A 22,499-nucleotide genomic window follows, 5' to 3' on the forward strand; every position below is an offset into this window, starting at 1 on the left:
CAAGTGCATACAGTTTGGGACTTGCTGCCTCGGCAAAGGGGAGTTGAGAGGGCCCTTGGACCGCCTCCCCTTGCCCAACTGTTTCGCGTCGCTTGCCATTCCGCAAGGATGACGGCGTGGGAAGACGAAGCGATCCTGAACCTGAGGGGAGGCTGCGGGAGTGACAGGGAGCGACAAGACAGGCGAGACAAGCAACAGAGCAAAGCAAACAAAACAAACAAAAAAGCGGCCTCAATGCCAAACTTACCGGTTCAAGCAGCGGCGTTCGCGAGGGTTCGACGTGGTTTGTCCTGGGGCAAAGACGTTTCTGCCGGCGAGTTGTCGATTTCGATTCTTCTCAGCGGCCCCGAAGGGAGTGGGAAGAAGGGAGAGAGGCGAGAGAGGGAGCGCGCGAGGGAGTGAGATTGAAGAGTGAAGAAGCGCAGAGGAGATTTGAGAGAGGCTGGGCGGGAAGGATGACGCTGGTAGCACCTCGTACCTGTTCTAGGTTGAGCCAGGAAAGGTACAGACGACGGACGGACACACCACGGGGGTATAGTACTCGTAGTACTGCAATGTACTTGTTCCACGACGGGGTGTACGGGCAGGGTGCGGGTACCGATGAGTACCGTATATCTGCTCCGTGCCTCTCCGTGCTCTACTCGTACTCGTCCCTCTAACGGCACAGCGCAGCTTGGACCTCGACACAAGCAAGAGCTTCTTCGTACCTGAGAATCCCCCCGTATTTCCTGTAATCCGGCCGATGGCACCTAATAAACTTGTGTCTGCTTTGGGCATCGGGTGGGTGCGCGGCGGCCGAATCAAGAGACGCGTCTGGGTGCGCGGTTCCAGTTTTCCGCACCTGCAAGCAAGCTTCTGGGCTGAGCTGGAGCTGGAGCTGGGAGGTGAGAAAAAAGGCTGGGAAACGGATGGGGTCGCACGATCGGGCAGCGCAGCGTTCGGTCGAGTCGCGACCTGAAGCTCCCGTTGCTGGCTGAAAGTGGGTGAGTGTGGGCGAAATGTGGGCGGCTCCGGGCTGGCGATTGGAGTGTTGGGTCGAGGCTAAGACGCACGACAAGCAGGGGGTTGAGATGATGAGAGGCAAGGCCTGTCGCAAGGTTGCAAGGCACGGCCGCCACTATTATTGCCTACCCGGACTAGCTGTACGAGGCGTGCGGTAGCATCATTGGCAAGGTCCAGGTGTCTTTGTCGTGGTGTTGTTGCTCAGCAGCGGCCGCCATTGGCTGGCGTCACGCGCTTTTGCGGCCCTTGCGAGGGTTATTGACGGCACCGGCCTGCTTTTCTCTTCTCCACAGCAACCATTGGAAGTTTTTTGATACCGTACAGGCATTATAGAGCAGAGCGGCGATGGAGGCTGGGGGGGAAACGACCCGAGATTGCATGGCTGGACGCCAACCTTGGACTGAGCGAGCTGTGCCGTGCCACGCGCGTGTCTGTCGTGCATGGTGCAGATGGGCGATGATGACTGTGGCAACGCCTCAATCCGATCAGTTTGTCTGTCTGTACCTGTAAGCAATCAATCTGTACCTTGTTCATACCTTGTTCGCATGTACCTGTTCGTTGCTCATTGCTTGCTTCCGAGCTGGGTAGCGGCATGGCTGCTCCCGTCAGATGCAGTGCACAAGTTTTGTTTGTTTTGGCAGCGATGCGCCTGTTGGCGTTCCTATTGGGCCGGCAGGTGGTGTCGTGTGGAGGGCCGATAACAAAAGACTGTCGCGCGCGTTCATTGGCCGATATTCGCTGTTATGCAGGCTAGTGCACGCTCGTACAGGTGATACAGGCTGGATCAGTATCGAATAGTATTGATTGAACAATGGCGGTGGTGTTTCTGCATCTGCTGGCCAATGGATATGCTGCAGTCTGTGATTGTGGTGCTGGACAATCATTCATGGCAACCAAGACATTGACGATCCATAAAGCACATGCACCCGTTGCTACACAATTGTCTTGCTGTTTCAGCCTTTTTCATGTAGTTCAGCTCAGGTCAATCCTCCTGTCAACAACATGCAACATATTTGCCAATACTCGGCATTGAATCCTCATTATCCAAGTGATGGTCCAATTCAGGGCCCTATATCATTTGATCAATATGATGGATCACTGGATGGTTGTCATATATAAGAAGCTCCATGCTGCTAGAGCACTCCCTCGGCAATCCAGCCCCCTAAAATATGGGCGTCAATCACTAGCAGCAACCTCCAGTTGAGCCTCTCTACTCGATCCTACAGCACAGAAATGGCGGCTGTTTGGCACTGGCAGACAGTCACCGCCGGCAGAATCCCCTGGAAAACTTTCTCCTGCAGGTGCCTGCCTCGCCCAAAGTCGAAGAGAAAAAAATCTTCGTCTTCTGCACTCTCCAATAGTCGAATATTTGGCCTCTCCATCGTCCTAAATCTCGCCATCATTCTTCGCCAACATCGTTAGGACTTACGCGGATTCTCGCCACTGAGAATCCTCGTTCCCCTTCCGGAGTCGATAGCAACTTCTCGATAGCTCGTCTCTGCTCCAAATCCGAGATCAAAAACCGGTCCACCATGTATCACCGCTCTCCTCCGGGCTTGCACAGGCGCCCAATCTTCGAACCGCAGTGCACCCATGCCATCATGACAAGAATCTACAGCCCAAGCCTCCTCTGTTCAAACTGCCACTATCCTGGACCTTCCGGGTGGCTCTACCAGTGCACGCAGGATAGAGAGGACTTGATAGAACACGCCGTGGCGAGAGGAGACTTTGTATGGCAACGAAGATGCGACGAAACCCGGCTTTCGTGCTGACGAGTTACGGTTGGAAAATGCTAACCGTGACTGCAACTAGATCAGCATGGACCAGTTCGGTTGTCAGTTGACCCCAATGATGGGCATTCGAAAGGGGAGCCCTGCTGCTCGCGAGGACCGGCTCAGCTTCTTCCAGGAGATCAACCAAGAGCAGCTAGCGAAATACCGCCCTGACCAGGTGGCTCACATACTGAGGCAGCGTGAAAATGTCCGTATTACTCCTCGATACTTCTCATGTCGATTAGATAGACGCTGACCTTTAGTTCAGGTCCAGCTCGTTATTCAGCGAGACAAGGTTCGCAAGAGTAGCGCCGCGATACTCAGTCGTCTCGCTCAGCCTTACGGGCTGGACAGCGCTTCATGTAACATTGGGTTCCAGAAGCCGTGGTTGTGCACTCCCCAAGAGGAATGCCAGTATCGGGTATGCCAAAACTGCCGGCCTGGCTGTGCAGACCGCGCATTTCTGAGTCTCAACGCCGTCGCCGATGGTGAAGTTCCCCCAACTGCAGCAGCGGGTTACAGCTTTCACCTCCTTGGCCAGCGGCCCATCGTAGATGCAAATGTCCTCAGAAACATTGGCTGCCGTCCAGTTCCTCTGGTGAGTTACAAGGCGCCATAAACACTACATTATAGAGTTGGGGCTAATACCGCCTTGGCAGCCTCGATTCTCTACCACGAGTTCGTCTCACGGCTCGCACGCATCAACCATGAGTGTCACGGACTTGCTCGATGCTCAGATAGCCCGCGGACGTCTTCTATGGACAAGACAGGGGACTGATGCCGAAATCGAAGAATACGATGCTGATTTTGACTGGTCTCTGATGCCCGCCACATCTGGCATCTCCTCTAGGCATTTGAAGTACGCTCCAGGGTGCGAGAATCTGGGAGTGCTTGCAGAGCCTGATGCATCCAGCACGTTCGCTCCACCGCAGTGGACTCCTCCACCTTCACCTGCGATGGACTTGGATGAGACTGAAGATAAGCCCGACGGCCATGACGGGTGAGAAGCATGATTTCTGAACGAAGATTCGTTTCCCCCAAATAGCTAACGTACTGGTAGTGCCACTCTCTCGAAAAAGAACTCTTCCATTCAAGATGGCACCTTGCTCTCTGAATCGGCGGTTTCGCAAATAACGGGTCACATTCGCGAATTGAGCGTCGACGAGTCACCCAACGAAGCAACTCATGCCTCCAATGAAAAGTTCCCTCCATCGCCGCTCAAAGTGCCCCACGGGGTGGCCATGCTAGAGGAGAGCGTCGAGCTGGGAGTTCCGGATGTCATTACGCAGGCTTGATTTCATGTTCCTTACATACTTTCATCCGCTCTCTTTTGTTTTGTACTATGCGTGATGCGCATTGGCATGTTGATAGCGTTCGTTTGTTAGAGTCATGTTGTATTAATGGGTGCGGCGGGAGGTATTTGTTGAGCTAAAACGAGGCGTTTTCTGTCGCTGCTTGGACTGGAATGGGATGGAGACAGCGGCCACCAAATCCGCGCTGAATAGATGCTGGTCATAATATAAGCATGCTTGTTCTCAACTGCAGCTGCCTAATGGAATAAAAAACAAAGTCTTATTTTCTCAGCAAACCACTATATTGTCCCTATTCAACGGCAGAGCAAGGAAAAAAAAGCATAGCAATTGATGTACAACACTCTATCTCTTTACATACATTCATCCTGTTGCACTCACTCTGCAAATCATGTTATTGTCCATTTTATGTGAGCAGCTTGCCAAGTATCTTAATTGAGCACTCGCCTGTCACAAAATCAAGGCTGTCTATTGGTTAATAATTTCCTGATAGTGAGGGGTTAAGTGAGTTTCTTAAGGTGATAGGTCCAAATTCGCACCCAGAGCCTCGTCTAATACCCAACGCCTCATCTCGAGACCCAACGTTTCCTCTCCATTTCGGACGCTTCATCTCTGTCTCCAGCGTGTCATCTCTATTTCCAATGTCTCATCTCTGATATTACTATCAACAACTTGATTTTATCTGTTTCAGGGTCTTGTAATCAGAGTGAACTCAACCATGTCACACCTCCGCAATGTTGACAATAACAGCATGGGCAATAATGCCACAATCCATCTAGGCGATAATATCAACAATGAGTTCCACTACGTCCAGGGTAAGATCAACACCCTCTGGGTTGAGCCATGCTAACCATCTACAGAGCGACGAGAAACTCCACTGCGGCCATTCCCGCTGATCCCCTTTCGCCGCGATCCCGATTTCGTTGACCGTGGAGACATTCTCAACCAGATTTCTTTATGCTGCTTGGAACCGGCCGGTCGAGTTGCGCTCTTGGGTCTTGGTGGTGTTGGCAAATCGCAGCTGGCTATCGAATTCGCACACAGAATTGCTGGGGAACGCAATGATATTTGGGTATTCTGGATCCATGCAGCTACACAAGCTCGTGTTGAAGAAGGTTTCAGGAACATTGCCGACGCCGTTAAGTTGGCTGGGCGGGATCAACCTACAGCTAATATACCGCTTCTTGTGCAAAAATGGCTATCCAACGAACCCAATGGCAGATGGATCATCATCCTTGATAGCGCCGACAACAGCGAAGTGCTCTATAGCTCGAATCGAACTGGCCATGATCAGCGATCATTAGCAGCTTATATCCCCCAAAGTCGAAACGGGTCCATTGTTCTTACAACGCGCAGCAGAGACCTTGCTTCTAAACTCACTGGAGGCTACAAGAACATAATTGACGTTGGCCCAATGACAGAGGCGGATGCGGTTGCTCTCCTGAAGAAGAAGACGGGATCGCCTGTGGATATATGCTTGGCAAAAGATTTGGTGAGGGCACTGGAGTGTATACCGCTGGCTGTTAGCCAGGCTGCAGCCTATATACAAGCGAGGAAACCGCGGAGCTCGATTGAGAAATACCTCGTTGAGTTTCGAAAGAGTGAGCGAGAAAGCATGAGACTTTTAAAGTACGAAGCAACCGATATAGGACGGGACGGAGAGGCGTCGAACGCGGTCCTGAAAACATGGACAATATCATTCGAATACATTCGCTCTCACCAACGTTCTGCAGCCGATCTTCTATCGCTCATGAGTTTCTTCGATCGACAAAGCATTCCCGAATGGGTGCTTAAAAAGACTCCAGATAAGACTGAAGACTCAAAATGCGAAGCTGGCGACGATTCAAACTCGGAATCCGAGACAAGAGACGACCCAGATAGCGACACTGATATCAAGTTTGAAGAAGACATATCAACTCTAAGGAACTACTGCCTGATTGCTGAGAATGAGGAAGGAAATAAGTTTGAGATGCACAGACTCGTGCAACTCTCAATTAAAAATTGGCTGAAAACGTGCGGATTGCAAGAGACGTTCATGCACCAGTATATCAAGCAGATGGCAGCGTCATTCCCAAGAGCAAAATATGAGAACTGGGCCATTTGTCAGGAGCTTTTTGCACACGTTCAGGTGGCCCTCGACTACCGACCGAATGAGGATACAACAGAAAACTGGGCGACTCTCTGTTATCGTGGGGGAGATTATGCGCGTTTCCAGGGGAGATATAATATCGCAGAGCGCATGGCGGCCAAAGCGAAGAAAGCCTATGAGAAGAAGTTCGGAAAGGATCATGATTCAACTCTAACTTGCATGTCGTTATTGGCATCAACATATAGGAGACAAGGCCGATTTGATGAAGCTGAGAAGCTAGAGGTGCAACTAGTGGAGACTAGCAAGACTAAGCTTGGAGCCGACCATCCAGATACACTCACAAGCATACACAACCTTGCATCAACATATAGGCGACAGGGCCGATGGGATGAAGCCGAGAAGCTAGGAGTGCAATTAGTGGAGGTTAGCAAGACTAAGCTTGGAGCCGACCATCCAGATACGCTTACGAGCATAAACAACCTTGCATTAACATATTGGCAACAGGGCCGATGGAATAAAGCCGAGAAGCTACAGGTGCAAGTATTAGAGACTCGCAAGGCCAAGCTTGGAGCCGACCATCCAAATACACTTAGAAGCATGAAAAACCTTGCATCAACATATAGGCGACAGGGCCGATGGGATGAAGCTGAGAAGCTAGAGGTGCAAGTATTAGAGACTCGCAAGGCTAAGCTTGGAGCCGATCATCCATCTACCTTATCAAGCATGCACAACCTTGCATCAACATATTGGAATCAAGGCCGATGGGATGAAGCTGAGAAGCTAGAGGTGCAAGTATTAGAGACTCGCAAGGCCAAGCTTGGAGCCGATCATCCATCTACCTTATCAAGCATGAACAACCTTGCATCAACATATTGGAATCAAGGCCGATGGGATGAAGCTGAGAAGCTAGAGGTGCAAGTATTAGAGACTCGCAAGGCCAAGCTTGGAGCCGACCATCCAGATACAATTAGAAGCATGAGCAATCTGGCATATACCTGGAAGGACCAAGGCCGACATGAAGATGCTCTGGCGCTAATGAAAGACTGTCTCCAGGCTCGTCAGCGAGTTCTTGGCTTGCAGCATCCAGATACCTTGATTTCTTTGCGTGCTGTGAAAGAATGGGAAAATGATGGTCAATAAATTTATGTAGTTTGATAGCGCTCTTGCAATATACACATTATACAATATAAGAGATTTTGATAATTACAAGTACATACCCCAAGCATTAATATACAGGTAGCTTGTAGAAGTAATGATATCAACAATTACCTATGTATATTAAGCTTTAATGCTTCATTCGATACATTACATCTCCAGTGCTCTGTAGCATCTTGGCCTCACTTATCCTCCAACTTCAAAGCCTCCTCCATACTCGCCTGCACCTTCTTCATCATCTCATCACCAACCTTCTTCGCATCCGCAAACCGCGGCTGGAAAAACTCCTGCGTGCTCACAAACCGCTTTTCCCACGTCTCAAAGTGTCCCAGCGTAACACACTCAGCCCACCCCCTCGCCGCAAACGTAAACTCAAGATCATCGCTACGGTACCGCTTGTCGTCGACCGCTGTCTGGAGTGCTTCGTCGAGCATATCCGTGTTACGGAAGAGATGCTCTGTTACACCTAGGCGGAGCCGGAATAGTGGCGTACTGCAGAGCATGTGGTCGTATGGTACGATGCCGAGGGCGGCCCAGCAGTCGACCATTGCGAGGAGAGAGAGGTGGTTGTTTGGCCGGGCGGGCTCTTCAGGGGAGGGCGTGCCGAGGGAGAAGGCTGTGAGGATGGAGGGTTCGAGGAGAGGGCGTGAGGCCCATGTCTTGGAAGGACCGAATACACGGTCACGGGCGCCGTAGATGCGGGCCTTGAGGCCTTCGAGATTGCCCTCGAGCATGAGCTTGTACAGCTCTGTGACGGATTTGGCGTACTGGGCAACTTGCTTGCGGGCCTCGGGGTTGAGAATCGCCAGGCCGGCGTAGACGTGCCACTTTTGTGAGTAGATCCGCAGCATGATGTTCATCTTGACGTTTTCGATGCCACCAACGTACCGGCTGAGTTCCCAGGGATACTGCGTGTTTGCATGCCATGCCTTACCCATGGACAGGAACGCAGCGTGTGTGACGGCCTGGGTGTCTGCCGTGATACGATCATGCTCCTGAGCTGTGAGATGGACGTATTTGGACCTGAGACAGCTGAGCACGGTCTCGACTTTACGGAGAGCTTCATCTGGTGCGCGGTGCTGGATGAGGACCAGGGGTTGGTTGTAAGGGTCGACACCGGGACCGTGGAGGGAGTGGACTGAGACGATGTAGACGTCTGATGGGAGATAGGCTTCAAAGGCTTCGATCTCTGGGGATTTGCAAGAGGTTTGGCCGCCGACGATGGCACCCATCTTGGTTGCTTGAAGACATCATGAGCGTCAGCTGGAATACTAGCAAGCTGAAGAAACATGAGATGTGATGTGCATACAGGGTCCATATTGAGCAATCACACGATCAATAATGGCCGCCTCGACTGAGTAGATGATGTAGTCGCTTGCGCGGGATACGTAGTGGCCATTGGGGAGAATCTCAATGTTCTTCTAGACGGGAGAAACAGGCTTCAGCATCCGACTTTGTTACGATGGGAAGAAAGAACAAGTGAAAAAAAAGAAAGAAAGAAAGAAAACATCATTGCAGCATAAAAGGAGGCAGCGCAGTGCGTACTTTGCCATTGTATTTTTCTTTAAGGCTATCGTATCTATCTTCTCTGTCGCACGCCAGGATTCTAAACTTGCCCCGTTAATCACTCGGTTTCTTGGGCGAGGCGAACGTCTACGTGAACAAATGGGACACCAATTGCAAGTCTTCCCTAGTATCTTTTCGACTGTTAGCTTCTCCGCTTTGTGAAAAATCTGAAGACGAGTCGAAACAACAAAAAAGTGTGAAAGGGTATGTTTTTTTTCAGACAAGTTAAAGTAAGGTAGCTAGCATTTTCATCACTGAAAGCACAGGTCCGGCTCTGATCACCATAACGGTGGGACAGACGTCCCTGTGCAATACTCGAGCCAAATGCGCTCATGTCATCATAAAAAAGAGGGGAAAAAAGATGCGCCAAGAAGAAGAAAAAGAAGCCAATGCTTACCTGCAAAAGAGAAATCTGCCAGAGGCGGAGAAGCATCCATGATCAAGACGCAAAACTCACCTCCAGCCAGCTTCCGACAGCCCCTCGGCGTACATCCTACCCATGTCGCCCATGCCAATCAGCCCGACGGTGAAGTTTTCCATCCCCGCCGGGACGCTGGTCTGTGTCGAAGCCATTGCGGCCCTGCTGCTTGACGGGATTCCTGAAGCAGAGGGTCTCCAATTGCTGTGGCCCCAGAAAAAAAAGACTTGCGTGTCTTTGTGTGTTTTCTCGCTTGGGTGGAAGGAGAAAACAAGTTTGGGTTGTGGGATGGGAAAAGAAGGAAAAATGTTTGCGAGAGATTGCTTTATGGTTGGAAAAAAAAAATCGGCTGAGTAAGCGAGGCTTAGTGGGGGCCGGGGGACGGATAGTCCGATATCGTGTGCCGAGAGTGGAGCTGGAGGGCCATGCAGGTATCCGAGCTTTCAAATATTCACGGGTTACAAAGTCCAGCATTGCGAGGCTTCGTCGACTCGTTTCACTGCATCTTGTTCTCTCTCTTTACTATCTAGACACTTCCTCAAAATGGAAGCCATATACGCCATCGGGTCTAACGGATCCGGCCAGCTCGGCATAAGCCACAAAGAAGACGTTTCCGTACCAAAGCCCGCTCTCTTCCACCCAGAACAGCCCAGCTCTCGCATCGTCAAAGTCGCTGCTGGCGGGAATCACACTCTCCTTCTCACGGAATCCGGCAAGCTCTACTGGAGTGGGGACCCAGCAAGTGGAGCATGTGGACTGCGTCCATTCCCAAATATTCCCGTGTTCCTGGAAGCTCGCCTCACAAAGGAAGAGAGTGATGAACAGATTGGAGAGATTTCTCTCGTTGCCGCCACTTGGGAAGCTTCCGTTGTTGTTTCCAAAGATGATCAAGGAAAGCGAACCAAGGTATTTAGCCTCGGTATAGGACAGAAAGGAGAGCTGGGCCTGGGAGAGTTGATTGTACGGACACCATCAGCAACCAGGATCAAGGACTTTCCCCCAGCTGGCACAGAGATTGTGGACTTGTCTGCGTGCATGGGACATGTCGTTGCTGTTTTGGACAATGGCCATGTTTACGGCTGGGGAAACTGCCGCAAGTCTCAGATTGGTGAGCCGGGTGCAGTGGTTTATACGCCTCGTAAGATTGAGGGCATAAACTTCAAGGTGGTCAGAGCGGTTTGCGCAAAAGAGTCTACATGCCTTTTTGGAGAATCAGGCAGCGGGAACCTTAACGTCTTGGGTTCAGATAAATGGAGTTTAATTTCGACAGCCCCTTCAGCAGCTCCAGCTTGGAAAGATGTCGGAGCTAGCTGGGGAAACTTTTACATCCTAGGTCAAGATGGCAGCTTGACAGCTTGGGGAAGAGATGACCATGGTCAACTTCCCCCAGCAAGCATACCTCCTCTTCAGATGATGGCCATTGGCAGTGAACATGTCGTCGCACTCTCAGCAGAAGGTGACGTCCTATCATGGGGGTGGGGAGAACATGGCAACTGCGGACCACAGGTGGAGAATAACGACGTGAAAGGAAGATGGAATGTGATTGCATCGTCAAGGCACATCCCCCCCGAAAGTAAGATAGATAACATAGGTGCCGGCTGTGCCACTAGCTGGATATGCATTACGTCCAGCTGAAACTATAGTTAACCGGAAACCAACGCGTACCCCATGATGCTTCTTCGTCCGATATTTAGTCGGGGAACAAGGCCAGGCCTTGCACATCGGACAGTCTCTGAGTCGGATCCAGAAACGTTGACTCTGCTGCTGTGGGCTGCGCCTCCTCCGTTGGCTCATAGCCACTGGGACGAGAATCATCTGTGCGTTCCATGTACGAAACAGAAGGGTTCTTCCCCCGGGTTAGCCTCGATTCATCATCTCAATGGTTTGCAATGGGGAACTTACAGGATCGGCACTATGGTCCCATTCTAATCTGGCATCCTCATCGGCATCTTCATCATCATCTCTTACGGGCTCCCACGCCTCGTCTTCGACAAAAAGGCTTTCGGACCTGAGCGTTGGCGGCGGCGGCCTCTGCGATGGTCGGAAATCGAATGCTCCAATGCGCGAAGCACTGGCTCTAGCAGCACTCAGTCGCGGAGTCGGGTTCGGTGGCTGCCGAGATGATGACGGCGGCTGCATCGAAGGTGATGCGGCTTGTTGCCGTTGAACGTCAGCCGTGGTTTGTGAAGGTGTTGCGCTTGTGCGGCGAGAAGTCTCTTCTAAATGCGGCATGGCCTTGCTAATGCTGTTGTGGCCCTTATTCGCCGCTCCTTTGCGGACCTTTTTAGTCCTCTGTGCTGGGTTCCCTCCTCGCTCTCCTACTGTCATGATGAGAAACTCGCACGAGATGGCATCGCTGGCGTAGGAAAACTGCATAGGCCGTGCGGGAAGGGAATATCGGGCGGCAATCGCGTTACCGGTGATGGCTGCGTGCTGAGTGATTGCGCGAACGTCTTTGATGGAGACGACGATTTGAAGCTTATCTTCCACGTCAATATCGTCAAACTCGTCTGTTTCAACAGCAATGGAGGTATGCAGAGGTTTCTTAAGAACCGCTATTCGCACAAGTTAGCCTGTATTCGTTGAGATGTTGGGATATGGTTCTGTTACCATCGTCGCTGATGGTCTTCTCGCTAAAGCATGTGAAATTGACATGATCGCCATCTGTGTTGATGTCCAGGTACTCGGTTCCAGGCCCAAAGTGGTCCACCAACTGCTTCAAGGTTCTTGATGAGATGCTCCAGTGGTAGAGAGCCTCCTGCTTGTTGAACTTGGCGTGTACGGGCATGCTGACTTCAAATGGAAGTCGGTGTGTTGCTGTCAGTCCATTTCGAAAGATGATTCGGGCAATGAAGCGGCTCTTAACGCCCTCGCCATCTTCAATGGCGACATCGCACCGGTCTATGATGGACTGTTTGTCCACGTCGCCTCGTGATTCCACCCCAGATCTGCTGCGGAAGAGCGAGGTCAAGCCCTGACGGTGACGATTAGATTAGCTGGAGGACCTCATTACTAGAGGGAATAGAGTATCTCACTCTTATGTACATGGAGCAGAAGAATTTCTCCTGAAACTGCCCTGTGCCTTGATAGTGGTAGCGTCCAAAGAAGCGGTTGGTCGCAAATCGGAAGCTTGCATAGGCTGATTTGGATGTGTTCATTGTGGAGAGGAAAAACTGCCCATAGAGTTAGCAGCTGCTGGTACAATACCGAGAAGCATTAGATGAGATTTGTTATTACAGAATCCTTTCGCGCTTCGATGGAGACATCTTCGCTGAATTTGCTGAGGCAGATGAGAGCATCTCGAAACGCCGTGACACCCTCCTCACTGAGGGTGAATGTCAGGACAGCCATGACGGCATGGGATAAAGTATGAGCCCAGTCGTGATTGGTATATCAGGGCGGTGAAGCAGGAAATCAAAATTTAAATCATCATGAGAAACGAAAAAGGAAATTGAAACATTTGCCTCATGGGAGAAATGCGGCTGGATGAATGAGAATCGATGCGTTGAATGAGCTGTCGTTCACGAGCTAAGAGGCTAGGATGTGCTAGACAATACGTTGGGCGGTGGTGGATAATCGCGTAACGGGCATTGATGCATAGCTACCGCCTTTATGAAGATTATGCACTTATCGCGACAATGATGCCAGGGTTTCAACTCTTTCGATTCAAGCTATCTGCAGTCAAGATCAAACTCAAAATGAGGAATACAAGATAATATAATCGGTGCTCTTTTTTATTCATTCCGTACTCCCGAGCTCTTGAGGCGACACACCCATGCATACCCATCCTCGCCTTTGACTTCCTCGTATTTGTCGTAAAGCACGTAGTACGGCTTCCCTCCCTCTCCTATGAACTTTTGGGAATGGTGCTTGTTGACGTGCCTGCGGAAGTTATCTTGCCTACTAAACGACTTATTACAGTCCTTGCAGGAACAGCTCGTATCTTCGATGCCTTTCTCTTTCGCATACTTCTTGTGAGCTGTCAAGTAGTGCCTATTTCGCGCCTTGTTATCTGCAAATAGAAGATCAGAGCAATATGGCGAGTCTGCTTCGCATGGTAGATCTTTATTGTGTGTATTCAGGTGTTTTCTTTGAGTAAATTATAAGTCAGTATTGTGTTGTAACATATCATCGCGGAATGAAGGCGTACTTGAAGTTGCCATCGTCCTTTCTCAATTTGCCGCAGCACCATCTATAGCCTTGCCGGTATTCCCCTGAGAAGATGTTAGACATCAAACACAATCAGCTTTTGGATAAAATTGCTGACCGTTGGGACCCACGTCGGATGAAGGGTCATCAAAACTGGCTGTGAAAGAGTTTCCCGCATCATCAAGATTGTCATCAAAACTGGCTGTGGAAGAGTTTCCCACATCATCAAGGTTGCCATGTAAAACGTCGATGAACGTTAGGTCGGGACTCATTCCTGTATTAGCAAGTATATCGCTAAAGCTATTGTCTCCAGCATAGTTTTCCATGGGATCTTCTGTTGTTGTATGATTTGTTGTTTTAAGCGTGTTAAACAAATATGTTGTAATAAAAGTTGGTGTTTGAAAATGTGTCAAGTTGTTGCTTTTTAAGTATTCTGTTCTCAAGTCGTCCGTTGTCAAGTAATTTGTTGAATTGTTTTTAAAATTGGTTTTAAAATTGTTGTTTGTTGCAATATATGTGGCTGAATAGTCGTCAGAAGCATCATTATTCTCTAACAATTCCGCACAAGGCGAAGACAACCCAAGGGTATGGGGATAGAGTCCGAGCCCATGTGACTGACTTTCCAACTACACTAGGCGGTTGGAATTGTCATGAGGCAAAGACGCATTTGTCGAATAAAGGCTGTCTGTTTGAGATGAAGGCGATGTCATCTCAGAATTCTCAGAGCTGTGGGAGCCGGCTGGAAAACCGAATCCCGCAGGATGGCTACCTAAGCCTGGCAGCGGCCCTGGCGACCTGAGGTAACACGCCTGACTCAATAGGCCCATGGTTTCTAGATCAATATCCAAGGCGGATAGATCCATTGGCGAGGGATTGAATGCATTGAATAGAATAGTAGAGTCCATGTCTTGTTGCATCCATGATGCCACACCTAGCATATCTATCATGCATGGTTCGGCTTCGACACCGACTTCAAAGCCAGGGAAGTTTGCAGGCTCAATGCATGATATTTGTTCAAGGGCGGCTCGGCTGCGGAGCTCTCGGAGCTACAATATTCGTCAGTATCATCGTTGTGAACATTTATTGTGAAAAACTTCTTACTTTGTGCCTCTGAGGACTACGGATTGTTGACATTGAACCGCGCTTCTTCTTTCGTTGGACTTTCATGTTATCTTTGATAGAGCAGAGACGGGTAAGATTTCTTGAAGAGAATTTAATGTCGCAGCGACGGCCTGCGCGGCGGTCTCTGAAGGTGACAGATGGAAGAGGAGAGAAAATCAGGCAGATGTAAGGCAGATTTAGAAGATATTTATCTTCATCTAACACCTAACGCCGTATCTAGATGGTCGTTAGCAGAACAGATGCAGCATTCGACGTTATGGGTAATGCTAGCCCAATCAGGAGTAAAACCTCTCTTTTCCCCTCCAAGCGAGGACAAGGCTGCGTCAGACAACCACTTTGAGCGTGCCAACACAGCAACATTCGTGCAGCTTGCTTGCGTGATGCAGCCTCTGATTGGAGCAACTGATATGCGACATGCAGCGTGACCCGGCCTCTGGCAGAATCAGGCCTCGTTTATGGCGGCCTCTTGCATCTACAGGGTTTTAAATGGTTGGTTTCAAAGTGGCTTGTGCAAGAGGCCGCAGATGGGCGGCCCATGAAATTGAGTAAGGCTGACGAATAGGCGTTTACGGCGTGGGACGACGTACACATGTAGTGTTGGAATAATGGCGAAAGCGGTAGAGTTTGCGATGGCAAGGCGAAATCGTTGCGAAGAGTGCGTCGTATATATATATACATATATATATATCATTTTCAAGCTACTCCAGTGTCTTCAAACTAAAGAATTCAAATATACATTTACATATATAATTGAATAAACGCCAAGAAAAAAAAAACGCAGGTGTCACGCAACATGTCTCACAGCGGTGCAGCCAGTTCTTCACTACCCTTGGACCGAACTCACGAACAGCCGGTCGTGGTAGCCTCTCGCATCGTGCACAAGTTCTTTGAGCCCATAATACTGCTCGTGGCTCTAACCGAAGCTGTTCAAAACTTGGCGGCACCACAGCCTCTCGAGCCAGAAATTGATGTCAGGAATCCCAAGCAGCTCTTCTGCGCCTTTGTCAACAAGCTCGGCAACGTGTGCTCTAAAGAAAAGGGGGCCAATTGTGTCACCTCCTTCGTCGTTCTCCAAGACGAAAAAGATCCCGACATGGTTCATTTTATCTTCGCAATGAACCGACAGACCGACGTCCAGTTGCAAAGCACGGCGGCGTATGTCAGCACACTTCTTCGCAAGGTTGGGCAGGCACCTGATGGCCGGGAAAATCAACGTGATGCGAGGCGTTCGCTGCTGTACCATATTTTGCGTTTCAACCGTCCCAGGGTTTCGTTCTACCTGCGTGAGCTTCGGGAGAAGGCAGCGTCTTGTCTTGAAAAATGCGAGGCGGAAAGGACGGACGATAGTATGTAACAAAACTACAGTTATTAGATTGCTTGAAATGGCTAACGCTCAACCGCGATTGCAGATGAATTAGTTGCAGAGGAATTGAAAGTACTTCTCGATTCTCCCTCCGCGGGCTCAAAGCTTGAAGATTCGGAAGCTGATTGTAGGTTTCCCATATCAGGAGGGTACACCATCTACGGAGAACTGACTTTATTTGCTTGATTAGATATCCGCAATTGTGAGACAACAATTCAGCAGCTCATAAGAGTTGAGGAGTTTTCTATAGTGGGGGAAATAATCGAAGACCGTGCTTTAGAAGATCGAATCTCAGGATTCAAAAGCCGGGAATGCTGGGCCGAGCTCCTCCATGTTATCAGGCGCATTCTTGCCTACCAGCAATCAGTCCAGTTCTTCCTGTCGGCCAAAGAAATGTGGCCCAACCTCTTTGAAAATTTCACCGTCGATTTTATCTCGTCGAGTCGGGAAGTGGAAAGGCCATTTCGGAGAAAAAGCCTCTCTGCCGAAGGCATTGTCGGCCGCATGACGCGAAAAGAAAAGGAAATGGCAATATTCAAGGAATTTGTACGAAAACTCCAAGACTTTGACCTTGATGACCGTATCAAGCGAGAGTATAGCAGAGACACCTTCAAACCGTTCGTCCATGCAGAGGTCCTCTTACTGAACTGGATCTCGAATCAGGGCGAGATTCTCCCCTCCAGATTCTTCAATGACTGGATGTATATCGGAAGCAGCAAGCCAACATGCAAGCTGTGTGAATATTACTTCCAAGAGCACAAATCAAATGTCGAACGCCGGGCTTCTCACGGCAATCTGTATGCCAACTGGCGCGTGCCTGATGTGTTTCCGTATCAGGGGGATGCAGCGATAGATGCGAGGCAGATTATGTTGGATAGAGTACTGCAGCGGGTGCGTAAAGAAGCATTTGCGGTTGTGAGGAGGAAGGCATTTCCAGGCATAAAGGATAATGATTCGAATACTTTTTCTGACCGCATGACGCTTCTTGAGATACGATCTCTACACAGTTCAAATGCTGATGTGGATGATCTCGCGTCGATTATGGGAGAGGTGGATATCAGCTGAGCTTTGGCAGTGGTTTCTTTAGTTATTTGTTTAATTTCAGCAGAGCTACTTGAGCAGTATTCTTATAGGTACAGGAAGTAATAGAAGTAATAGTTGGTATTAGTGTTGTAACGAACCCTCCATATTTATTACCAATGCGGACGTTCAGTCCATCTCCAAACCAAAGATATGTCACAACCACCGTCGCACCACACAAAGTCCTCGAAAATAACCACAAGGAAAATCCTCCAGATATCTCCCTCTAACCACTCTTGAAGCAGGTAAACTTCCCCAGCGAAAACCTCCATGGCCCACGATGCACTCCATGTCGATCAGCGTGGACGCTTGTGCCAAAGTGGCGGCCTCCAAAGTGTTTCGCCCAGAAGAGACCCATGCTGGTTTTTTGTGCTTTAAACAATAGAGTGAAGTTGTTTGTTTAGATGAGTGTCTTTGCTCCGTAGACGGTAGAGTATTGCTAGAGTCAGGTGTTGGTGTTGTCACTAACCAAGTATTGGGAAGAGACTTACACAGATTTATTTGTAGTAATCTGAACAAGGACGCTCAAATCTATCGAATTAAATGAAGTGATGAAGAACGCATCAATAATGAGGTTGCAAAGAAAGCACTTTGTCTTGGATTCCTTCCAAATCGTCTTATAGTGGCTGCTTGATCTGCATCTCATGACGTATTCGCGTCTTGGCGCTGCGACACCTCATTTTACCTATCCTTGATTCAGGGATTATTTAGACACGCGATGACGCAACAAGAAACAAGCCTTGATTTAGAGTTAAAATTAAAGTAAATTGAATTAGTAGTTCCTCCTCATCGCATTTACAGCTATAAAACTTACACCATCACATCAAACCACCTTTCCATGACGGCTCAGCAAAGCTCAGCTCTCACATCTCACAAGCCACATACACAAACCGCATGGAAATAATTACGACTAAGACTGCATGTATCAATACTTCGTAAACACTGCCTTTAAGTACCTATCCATCACTGTGAGTCAAGACCTCTCCTCCCAGCAGCCACCAAACTCAGCCCATCCCCCTTATCCCCCGTCCCAGTCCAGTAAAACAAACCCCCCAGACCCTTATGAACCGCATATCTCCCCTTCATATACACAGTCCGCGGCACATCAAACGTAACATATCCCTTGTCCCTATCAGAGTCCACATACCACGCCGCCACGGCTGCCTCATCCACCACAGCATTTTCCACCCACTGATCCGGAATCTCGCAATAGTCCATCTCCCCCGCGCTCTCAGTGGAACAACCAGGGCCTTCAGCGCGAGGGAAGTACCTTGCATAGGCAGGGATTCCAAGTGCGAGCTTTCGGCTGGGAAACCCTCGAGATAGAACATAGTCGATACCGTCTGTGGCGCATATTCTAAGCTCTGGATGTGAATACTGGAGGTCTCCTATTGGGGAGTGAAGTTGCGCATGGTTGCCGCATACGCTAGTCCAGGAACCCGTAAAGTCGTACGCCATGAGGTTGATGTAGTTGACAAGCCTGGATACAGCATCGAGGTCTATGTGCTTGAGAATGTACTGGCCAACGGGAAGAGCCGTAGTGAGAAAATAATCCTCCTCAGGTAGGGCATTTCGACACTCCTGGAGAAGCTTCACATAATTACGACCTTGTTCTGCGTCCTTTGGGTGCTCCCAATCAACTAGAAAATAGTGAGTAGAGCGCTTTGGTATTAGAAGTGAGGTTTCGTACTATCAATACCATCAATCTCGTGGCGGTCACAAAACTGGCGGGCTTGCCTCGCAAACGTCTCTCGGGCATCGCGACTGGCAGCCAGAGCGGGAAACTCTTTGCTGCCTGTGCCTCCTCCAATAGATACGATAGTTTTGAGTCTAGGGCTGTTGCGTTTGAGCTTTGCGAGGGCAGCTAGAGCACCTTTTTCTCCGTCGACTTCTTTCACCATGTCGGCGTGCTCATCGAACCACTATTTCGATATTAGTTACTGCATCCAGTACTGTCGGCATTGGTATTATAGGCCAGCAACATACACGAAGAGAGCCATCTTCATGAACACTAAGCGTAGTTATCAGCCCTCGCTCTTACACACGTATAGCTCATAACTCACCCGACAAAAGCATAAAACACATGTGTAATATTGTCAACATCAAGAGTAGCCGGCGTCTTGCCCTTGTAAACCAGCCAATTGGGATAATACACGCCATTCATATAACTTCGACCCGCATTGGGAGGACGAATCTCATACTCATTGTCCTGGTTCGGCTGATGTTGGTGCTGGTGATGGTCTTGGTCAGAGTCTGATGACCCGCTTATGCAGGAGCATGGACAGAACCAGCCTCGTGAGCGAGGAACCATTTTGACAGGCTATTTTTCTTTCTCAGCTGAAGGGTTAGAACTTGGTAGAATTGGCATGAGACGGTGAATAAGGTAGAGGGCCACTGTTTTTTCTTCTTCCTGCCGATGCTGATGCTGATGCTGCAGGACCCCGCAGGTGCTCCGCCTCCTTGTTGCTAAGCACAATGTTTTCGTAAAGATTGTTACACGTCAGGGTCTTTTTCGGTACGTTTATGTGGCTGAATTCAACAACAACAAAGAAGCTGTGGGTTGGCGCCTTTGTTTTTAAGCTTCCCTCCGACTCGTCGAGTAGAACTCTGAGTCTTGCACTCAATTCGTGGAAACAGCGGTGTGTATGTTATGAAACGAAAGAGCAAAGTTGCTCGATAACATCACACTGAATTTAGAGGGATCAAAAAGTAAATATCTGTGAAATAAGCCTGAAGATGTAATAAATTTAGGCAATGAGAGAGAGGACGCGAAGCCATGACGCAAGTCCTACAACTTGCCGTATCGGGCAAATGTTAGCCTCCGCTGCCACGATCCACAAGCTTCCTTTGTCATGGAGCCTCTATTGGCTATAACTTCCCGAGTGGCTTTGTTACAGTTTAGCAAAAGATAAGTAGAAACTATGTTTATAACTTCTCTGGTTCCATTACCAGCCTCGTGTATGTATCCAATAGCAGCCATCTAACCAGTCTATAGTCATCTCGAGCATACAAGTCAAGTTGCCAAACTCAAATCTATCTCACACACAGTTCATGACATCCAGGATTAGCTCAAGCATAAAACCAGGTCGTCACTTCGTCGCCGCATATCACATTTCCCTTTTCATCAAGCATTAGCGTCCCCCACTGAGTTTTATTGTAATTCTCCGGAGGCGACGTCTGCAATCCGCTCCGTATAAGATCCATCTCACCCTTCAGCCAATAAGCCATGATATACCAACTCCTGCTTGTAAGCGGCGAAAAGTCGTTCTGGTAAATCTCTAGTGCTTGAACCACCCTGTGCTGAATGTCAATATTGTCTGTAGCTGCCCACCCTGGAACTAGACAAAGTGGTACGAAGCTCGCTCCGAGAGGTCTGTATTGCGAAGCGTCGTGGGCCAACTTGATGGCATCGTTGGCCATCCTGTCTGCCTCCTCGACCATGCTCCCATCATCTACTCCAAAGGCGCGCAGATAGCCATTATAAATCATGGCGCATCCCATTAGGAGACCCAATGAGACTTGATACTGAATACGAATCTTTGCTGTAGCGGGTGTCGGCGTTTCAAATGCGAGTGCATCAGCCATTTCCAAAGCGCCTTTTAGCAGCGGGATTTCAACGCGCATTCGTTCGTATGCTGCAGCAATGTCATCCTTGTATTTAGCTGGCTCTCGGAGTAAATCTGGGATATGAACAAGATTCCTTAATTCCAGGCTAAGCATGTCTTTGGCACTGGTGCTAAGGGGTGCAGCCGGGCCAAATACGCGTCTCTTCAGTTTCTGGAACCAAGGACTCAGTCGTATCTTTGGGTTGAAGATGGCTTCTATAACCTGATGTCCATACCGAGTAAGTGACCGGTATACGAAAAGAGAGGAGTGAGACTTACTACAGGAATATAGAGGGTATCACGTATAGTTGCTTCGAATGCGTCCGGATTCTTTTTAGACGCAGCGGCATCGAGCAAGTGTGCAAGTCCCTCCCCATGGCTCATCTGTTGATCACTGTCTCTCCCCGTCCAGCCCTTTGCAGGTGGGAAAACAACATGTCAGCGTGCATGTTTCAAGAAGCGGGTCACTCGGGCACATCTTACTTGACAAATCATCAGCACATATACGGCACACAGCGTCTCTGGCTTGTTTGCTGTCTGTGGGTCGTTTAAACAAGTTCTGAGGGCCTGCAGCGCGTTTACGTATTTAACCACAGATCCGCGGGATAGCGACGACTGCTCATGCCTGCGGAGGTGTGGGTAGAAGCCTACCATGGCCTCTACGGCAGCATCCAGCGCTGTATTGATGCCCAGACGCCGCGGGAGATCCTTGAACCAAGGGCCATAGCAGCGGAGATCATAGCTCGGGTCGGTGACATCCAGCAGCGAAACAAAAGCCCCGGATCGAGCGGTGTCCCTGTTGGACAAAAGGCTGGTGATGGACGGTGGGCTCTCGCTCCCGCTTCCGCTCCCAGACGTCCTATTCCGGGCTTTCTTAGACGACCTCTCAGCCTGCAAATCTGTCTGGTCCTTGAACTTGTATCGCAGCTGGCCACACCCCACGCACGGGATGTTTAGGCGCGAGCAGCGGGAGCAGGCGGGCGAGGCCATGTCGCACTGGACGGTGCTTTAGCGGCATGGATGGCAGAGATGCGATGTAGCCGACATTTGTATTGGTTTGCAATTCCATTTAGGGACAGCAGACCTAGCCGGAGCAATAGAAACGAACCTTTTTCTTCTGCTTCCTGCATGCATCGCATCCGCGATAGGACGGCACGCCTGGCATGGCGGCGGCTGATTGGTAGCGCTGCGTATTTCCCGATCAGGCAGTGGGGAGGGTTTAGACGACGACGCCGCCGTCAGAAGATGTTTTGCCGTGCTATGCTTGAGTAGGAAGAGCGGTTATGTTGGTTATACCGTTTGCTTTCTGGCTAGGTTGTTTGGTGGTGTTTGCCTTGTTGCTGCTTGCTTGCTGGCTCGCTTGCTCGGCTTGTGTGTGAATTTTCTTCTCTCAAACGTGGCAACAGCAACAGACAATCCTTTCGATTGAACAAGCCACAAGAATTGAATCCTCTGCAAGGCTCATTGCAAGGCTGAATCCGCCTCCTGATGGCTTCGTGATGATGTCAAGAGGAATCCTGGCGGGGGAATTTCCGCTCAAGGCCATCGAAGGAACAAGAGTGTCACCGCCCCATTGTATTAGCTCAACTCGAGGTGCTGATTGGATGGCAGTGCAGCGGCGATCGCAGCCATATCGGGTGTGGCGCGGCGCTCGACTCGATTGGGGTAAGGGGCTGTGGCTCATGCAGGTACGTACCTGTCATACCCGGCTTGAAGACTCTTGACTCTCTCGATGGTTGCGAGCTACAGTATAAGAAGGACAAAAGTCGCAGCTATTCTGTGTAGCTTCTTGAAAAGAGCTAGCTTAAGTACTAGCATATGTGATAATAGACACTCTTTTAGATGTGCAACATCCATGCAGTAGTACC

General features: G+C 49.6%; 11 protein-coding genes across 11 annotated transcripts; 4 read left to right on the plus strand and 7 right to left on the minus strand.

Moving 5' to 3' along the window:
- Window positions 1-11: 11 nt before the first annotated feature.
- On the minus strand, window positions 12-1,596 carry TRIVIDRAFT_81551 (uncharacterized protein; the record flags this gene model as incomplete). Its single annotated transcript, XM_014100116.1, has 5 exons — window positions 12-152; window positions 248-483; window positions 526-1,041; window positions 1,325-1,506; window positions 1,539-1,596. Coding segments are annotated over 5 exons (1,131 nt in total), but the record flags the coding sequence as incomplete, so codon positions are not given.
- A 938-nt stretch (window positions 1,597-2,534) lies between these two features.
- TRIVIDRAFT_201978 (uncharacterized protein) lies at window positions 2,535-4,069 on the plus strand (the record flags this gene model as incomplete). Its single annotated transcript, XM_014100117.1, has 5 exons — window positions 2,535-2,732; window positions 2,815-2,982; window positions 3,043-3,372; window positions 3,434-3,774; window positions 3,835-4,069. 5 exons carry the CDS (start codon window positions 2,535-2,537, stop codon window positions 4,067-4,069), a joined length of 1,272 nt encoding a protein of 423 aa, XP_013955592.1.
- A 733-nt stretch (window positions 4,070-4,802) lies between these two features.
- TRIVIDRAFT_70596 (uncharacterized protein) lies at window positions 4,803-7,313 on the plus strand (the record flags this gene model as incomplete). Its single annotated transcript, XM_014100118.1, has 2 exons — window positions 4,803-4,899; window positions 4,945-7,313. 2 exons carry the CDS (start codon window positions 4,803-4,805, stop codon window positions 7,311-7,313), a joined length of 2,466 nt encoding a protein of 821 aa, XP_013955593.1.
- Window positions 7,314-7,510: 197 nt separating this feature from the next.
- On the minus strand, window positions 7,511-9,467 carry TRIVIDRAFT_52587 (uncharacterized protein; the record flags this gene model as incomplete). Its single annotated transcript, XM_014100119.1, has 5 exons — window positions 7,511-8,568; window positions 8,638-8,749; window positions 8,874-8,939; window positions 9,070-9,148; window positions 9,352-9,467. 5 exons carry the CDS (start codon window positions 9,465-9,467, stop codon window positions 7,511-7,513), a joined length of 1,431 nt encoding a protein of 476 aa, XP_013955594.1.
- A 388-nt stretch (window positions 9,468-9,855) lies between these two features.
- TRIVIDRAFT_52578 (uncharacterized protein) lies at window positions 9,856-10,947 on the plus strand (the record flags this gene model as incomplete). The annotated part of the gene is made up of 1 exon (XM_014100120.1): window positions 9,856-10,947. The coding sequence occupies one exon, from the start codon at window positions 9,856-9,858 to the stop codon at window positions 10,945-10,947; it is 1,092 nt and encodes a 363-aa protein (XP_013955595.1).
- A 222-nt stretch (window positions 10,948-11,169) lies between these two features.
- On the minus strand, window positions 11,170-12,786 carry TRIVIDRAFT_213141 (uncharacterized protein; the record flags this gene model as incomplete). Its single annotated transcript, XM_014100121.1, has 5 exons — window positions 11,170-11,174; window positions 11,211-11,867; window positions 11,923-12,286; window positions 12,348-12,485; window positions 12,550-12,786. The coding sequence occupies 5 exons, from the start codon at window positions 12,661-12,663 to the stop codon at window positions 11,170-11,172; spliced, it is 1,278 nt and encodes a 425-aa protein (XP_013955596.1).
- Window positions 12,787-12,956: 170 nt separating this feature from the next.
- TRIVIDRAFT_213142 (uncharacterized protein) lies at window positions 12,957-13,847 on the minus strand (the record flags this gene model as incomplete). The annotated part of the gene is made up of 3 exons (XM_014100122.1): window positions 12,957-13,401; window positions 13,463-13,526; window positions 13,580-13,847. 3 exons carry the CDS (start codon window positions 13,785-13,787, stop codon window positions 13,047-13,049), a joined length of 627 nt encoding a protein of 208 aa, XP_013955597.1.
- Window positions 13,821-14,701, minus strand: TRIVIDRAFT_213143 (uncharacterized protein; the record flags this gene model as incomplete). Its single annotated transcript, XM_014100123.1, has 2 exons — window positions 13,821-14,507; window positions 14,563-14,701. 2 exons carry the CDS (start codon window positions 14,626-14,628, stop codon window positions 14,088-14,090), a joined length of 486 nt encoding a protein of 161 aa, XP_013955598.1.
- A 599-nt stretch (window positions 14,702-15,300) lies between these two features.
- On the plus strand, window positions 15,301-17,114 carry TRIVIDRAFT_91264 (uncharacterized protein; the record flags this gene model as incomplete). Its single annotated transcript, XM_014100124.1, has 3 exons — window positions 15,301-15,929; window positions 15,993-16,073; window positions 16,137-17,114. 3 exons carry the CDS (start codon window positions 15,377-15,379, stop codon window positions 17,009-17,011), a joined length of 1,509 nt encoding a protein of 502 aa, XP_013955599.1.
- Window positions 17,115-17,989: 875 nt separating this feature from the next.
- TRIVIDRAFT_70590 (glycoside hydrolase family 18 protein) lies at window positions 17,990-19,337 on the minus strand (the record flags this gene model as incomplete). Its single annotated transcript, XM_014100125.1, has 4 exons — window positions 17,990-18,666; window positions 18,717-18,948; window positions 19,013-19,037; window positions 19,090-19,337. 4 exons carry the CDS (start codon window positions 19,335-19,337, stop codon window positions 17,990-17,992), a joined length of 1,182 nt encoding a protein of 393 aa, XP_013955600.1.
- A 758-nt stretch (window positions 19,338-20,095) lies between these two features.
- Window positions 20,096-21,796, minus strand: TRIVIDRAFT_52617 (uncharacterized protein; the record flags this gene model as incomplete). Its single annotated transcript, XM_014100126.1, has 4 exons — window positions 20,096-20,854; window positions 20,911-21,045; window positions 21,115-21,627; window positions 21,740-21,796. 4 exons carry the CDS (start codon window positions 21,794-21,796, stop codon window positions 20,096-20,098), a joined length of 1,464 nt encoding a protein of 487 aa, XP_013955601.1.
- Window positions 21,797-22,499: the final 703 nt, after the last annotated feature.

The sequence above is a fragment of the Trichoderma virens genome (assembly GCF_000170995.1).
Source record: "Trichoderma virens Gv29-8 chromosome Unknown TRIVIscaffold_71, whole genome shotgun sequence".
Classification (NCBI taxonomy): domain Eukaryota; kingdom Fungi; phylum Ascomycota; class Sordariomycetes; order Hypocreales; family Hypocreaceae; genus Trichoderma; species Trichoderma virens.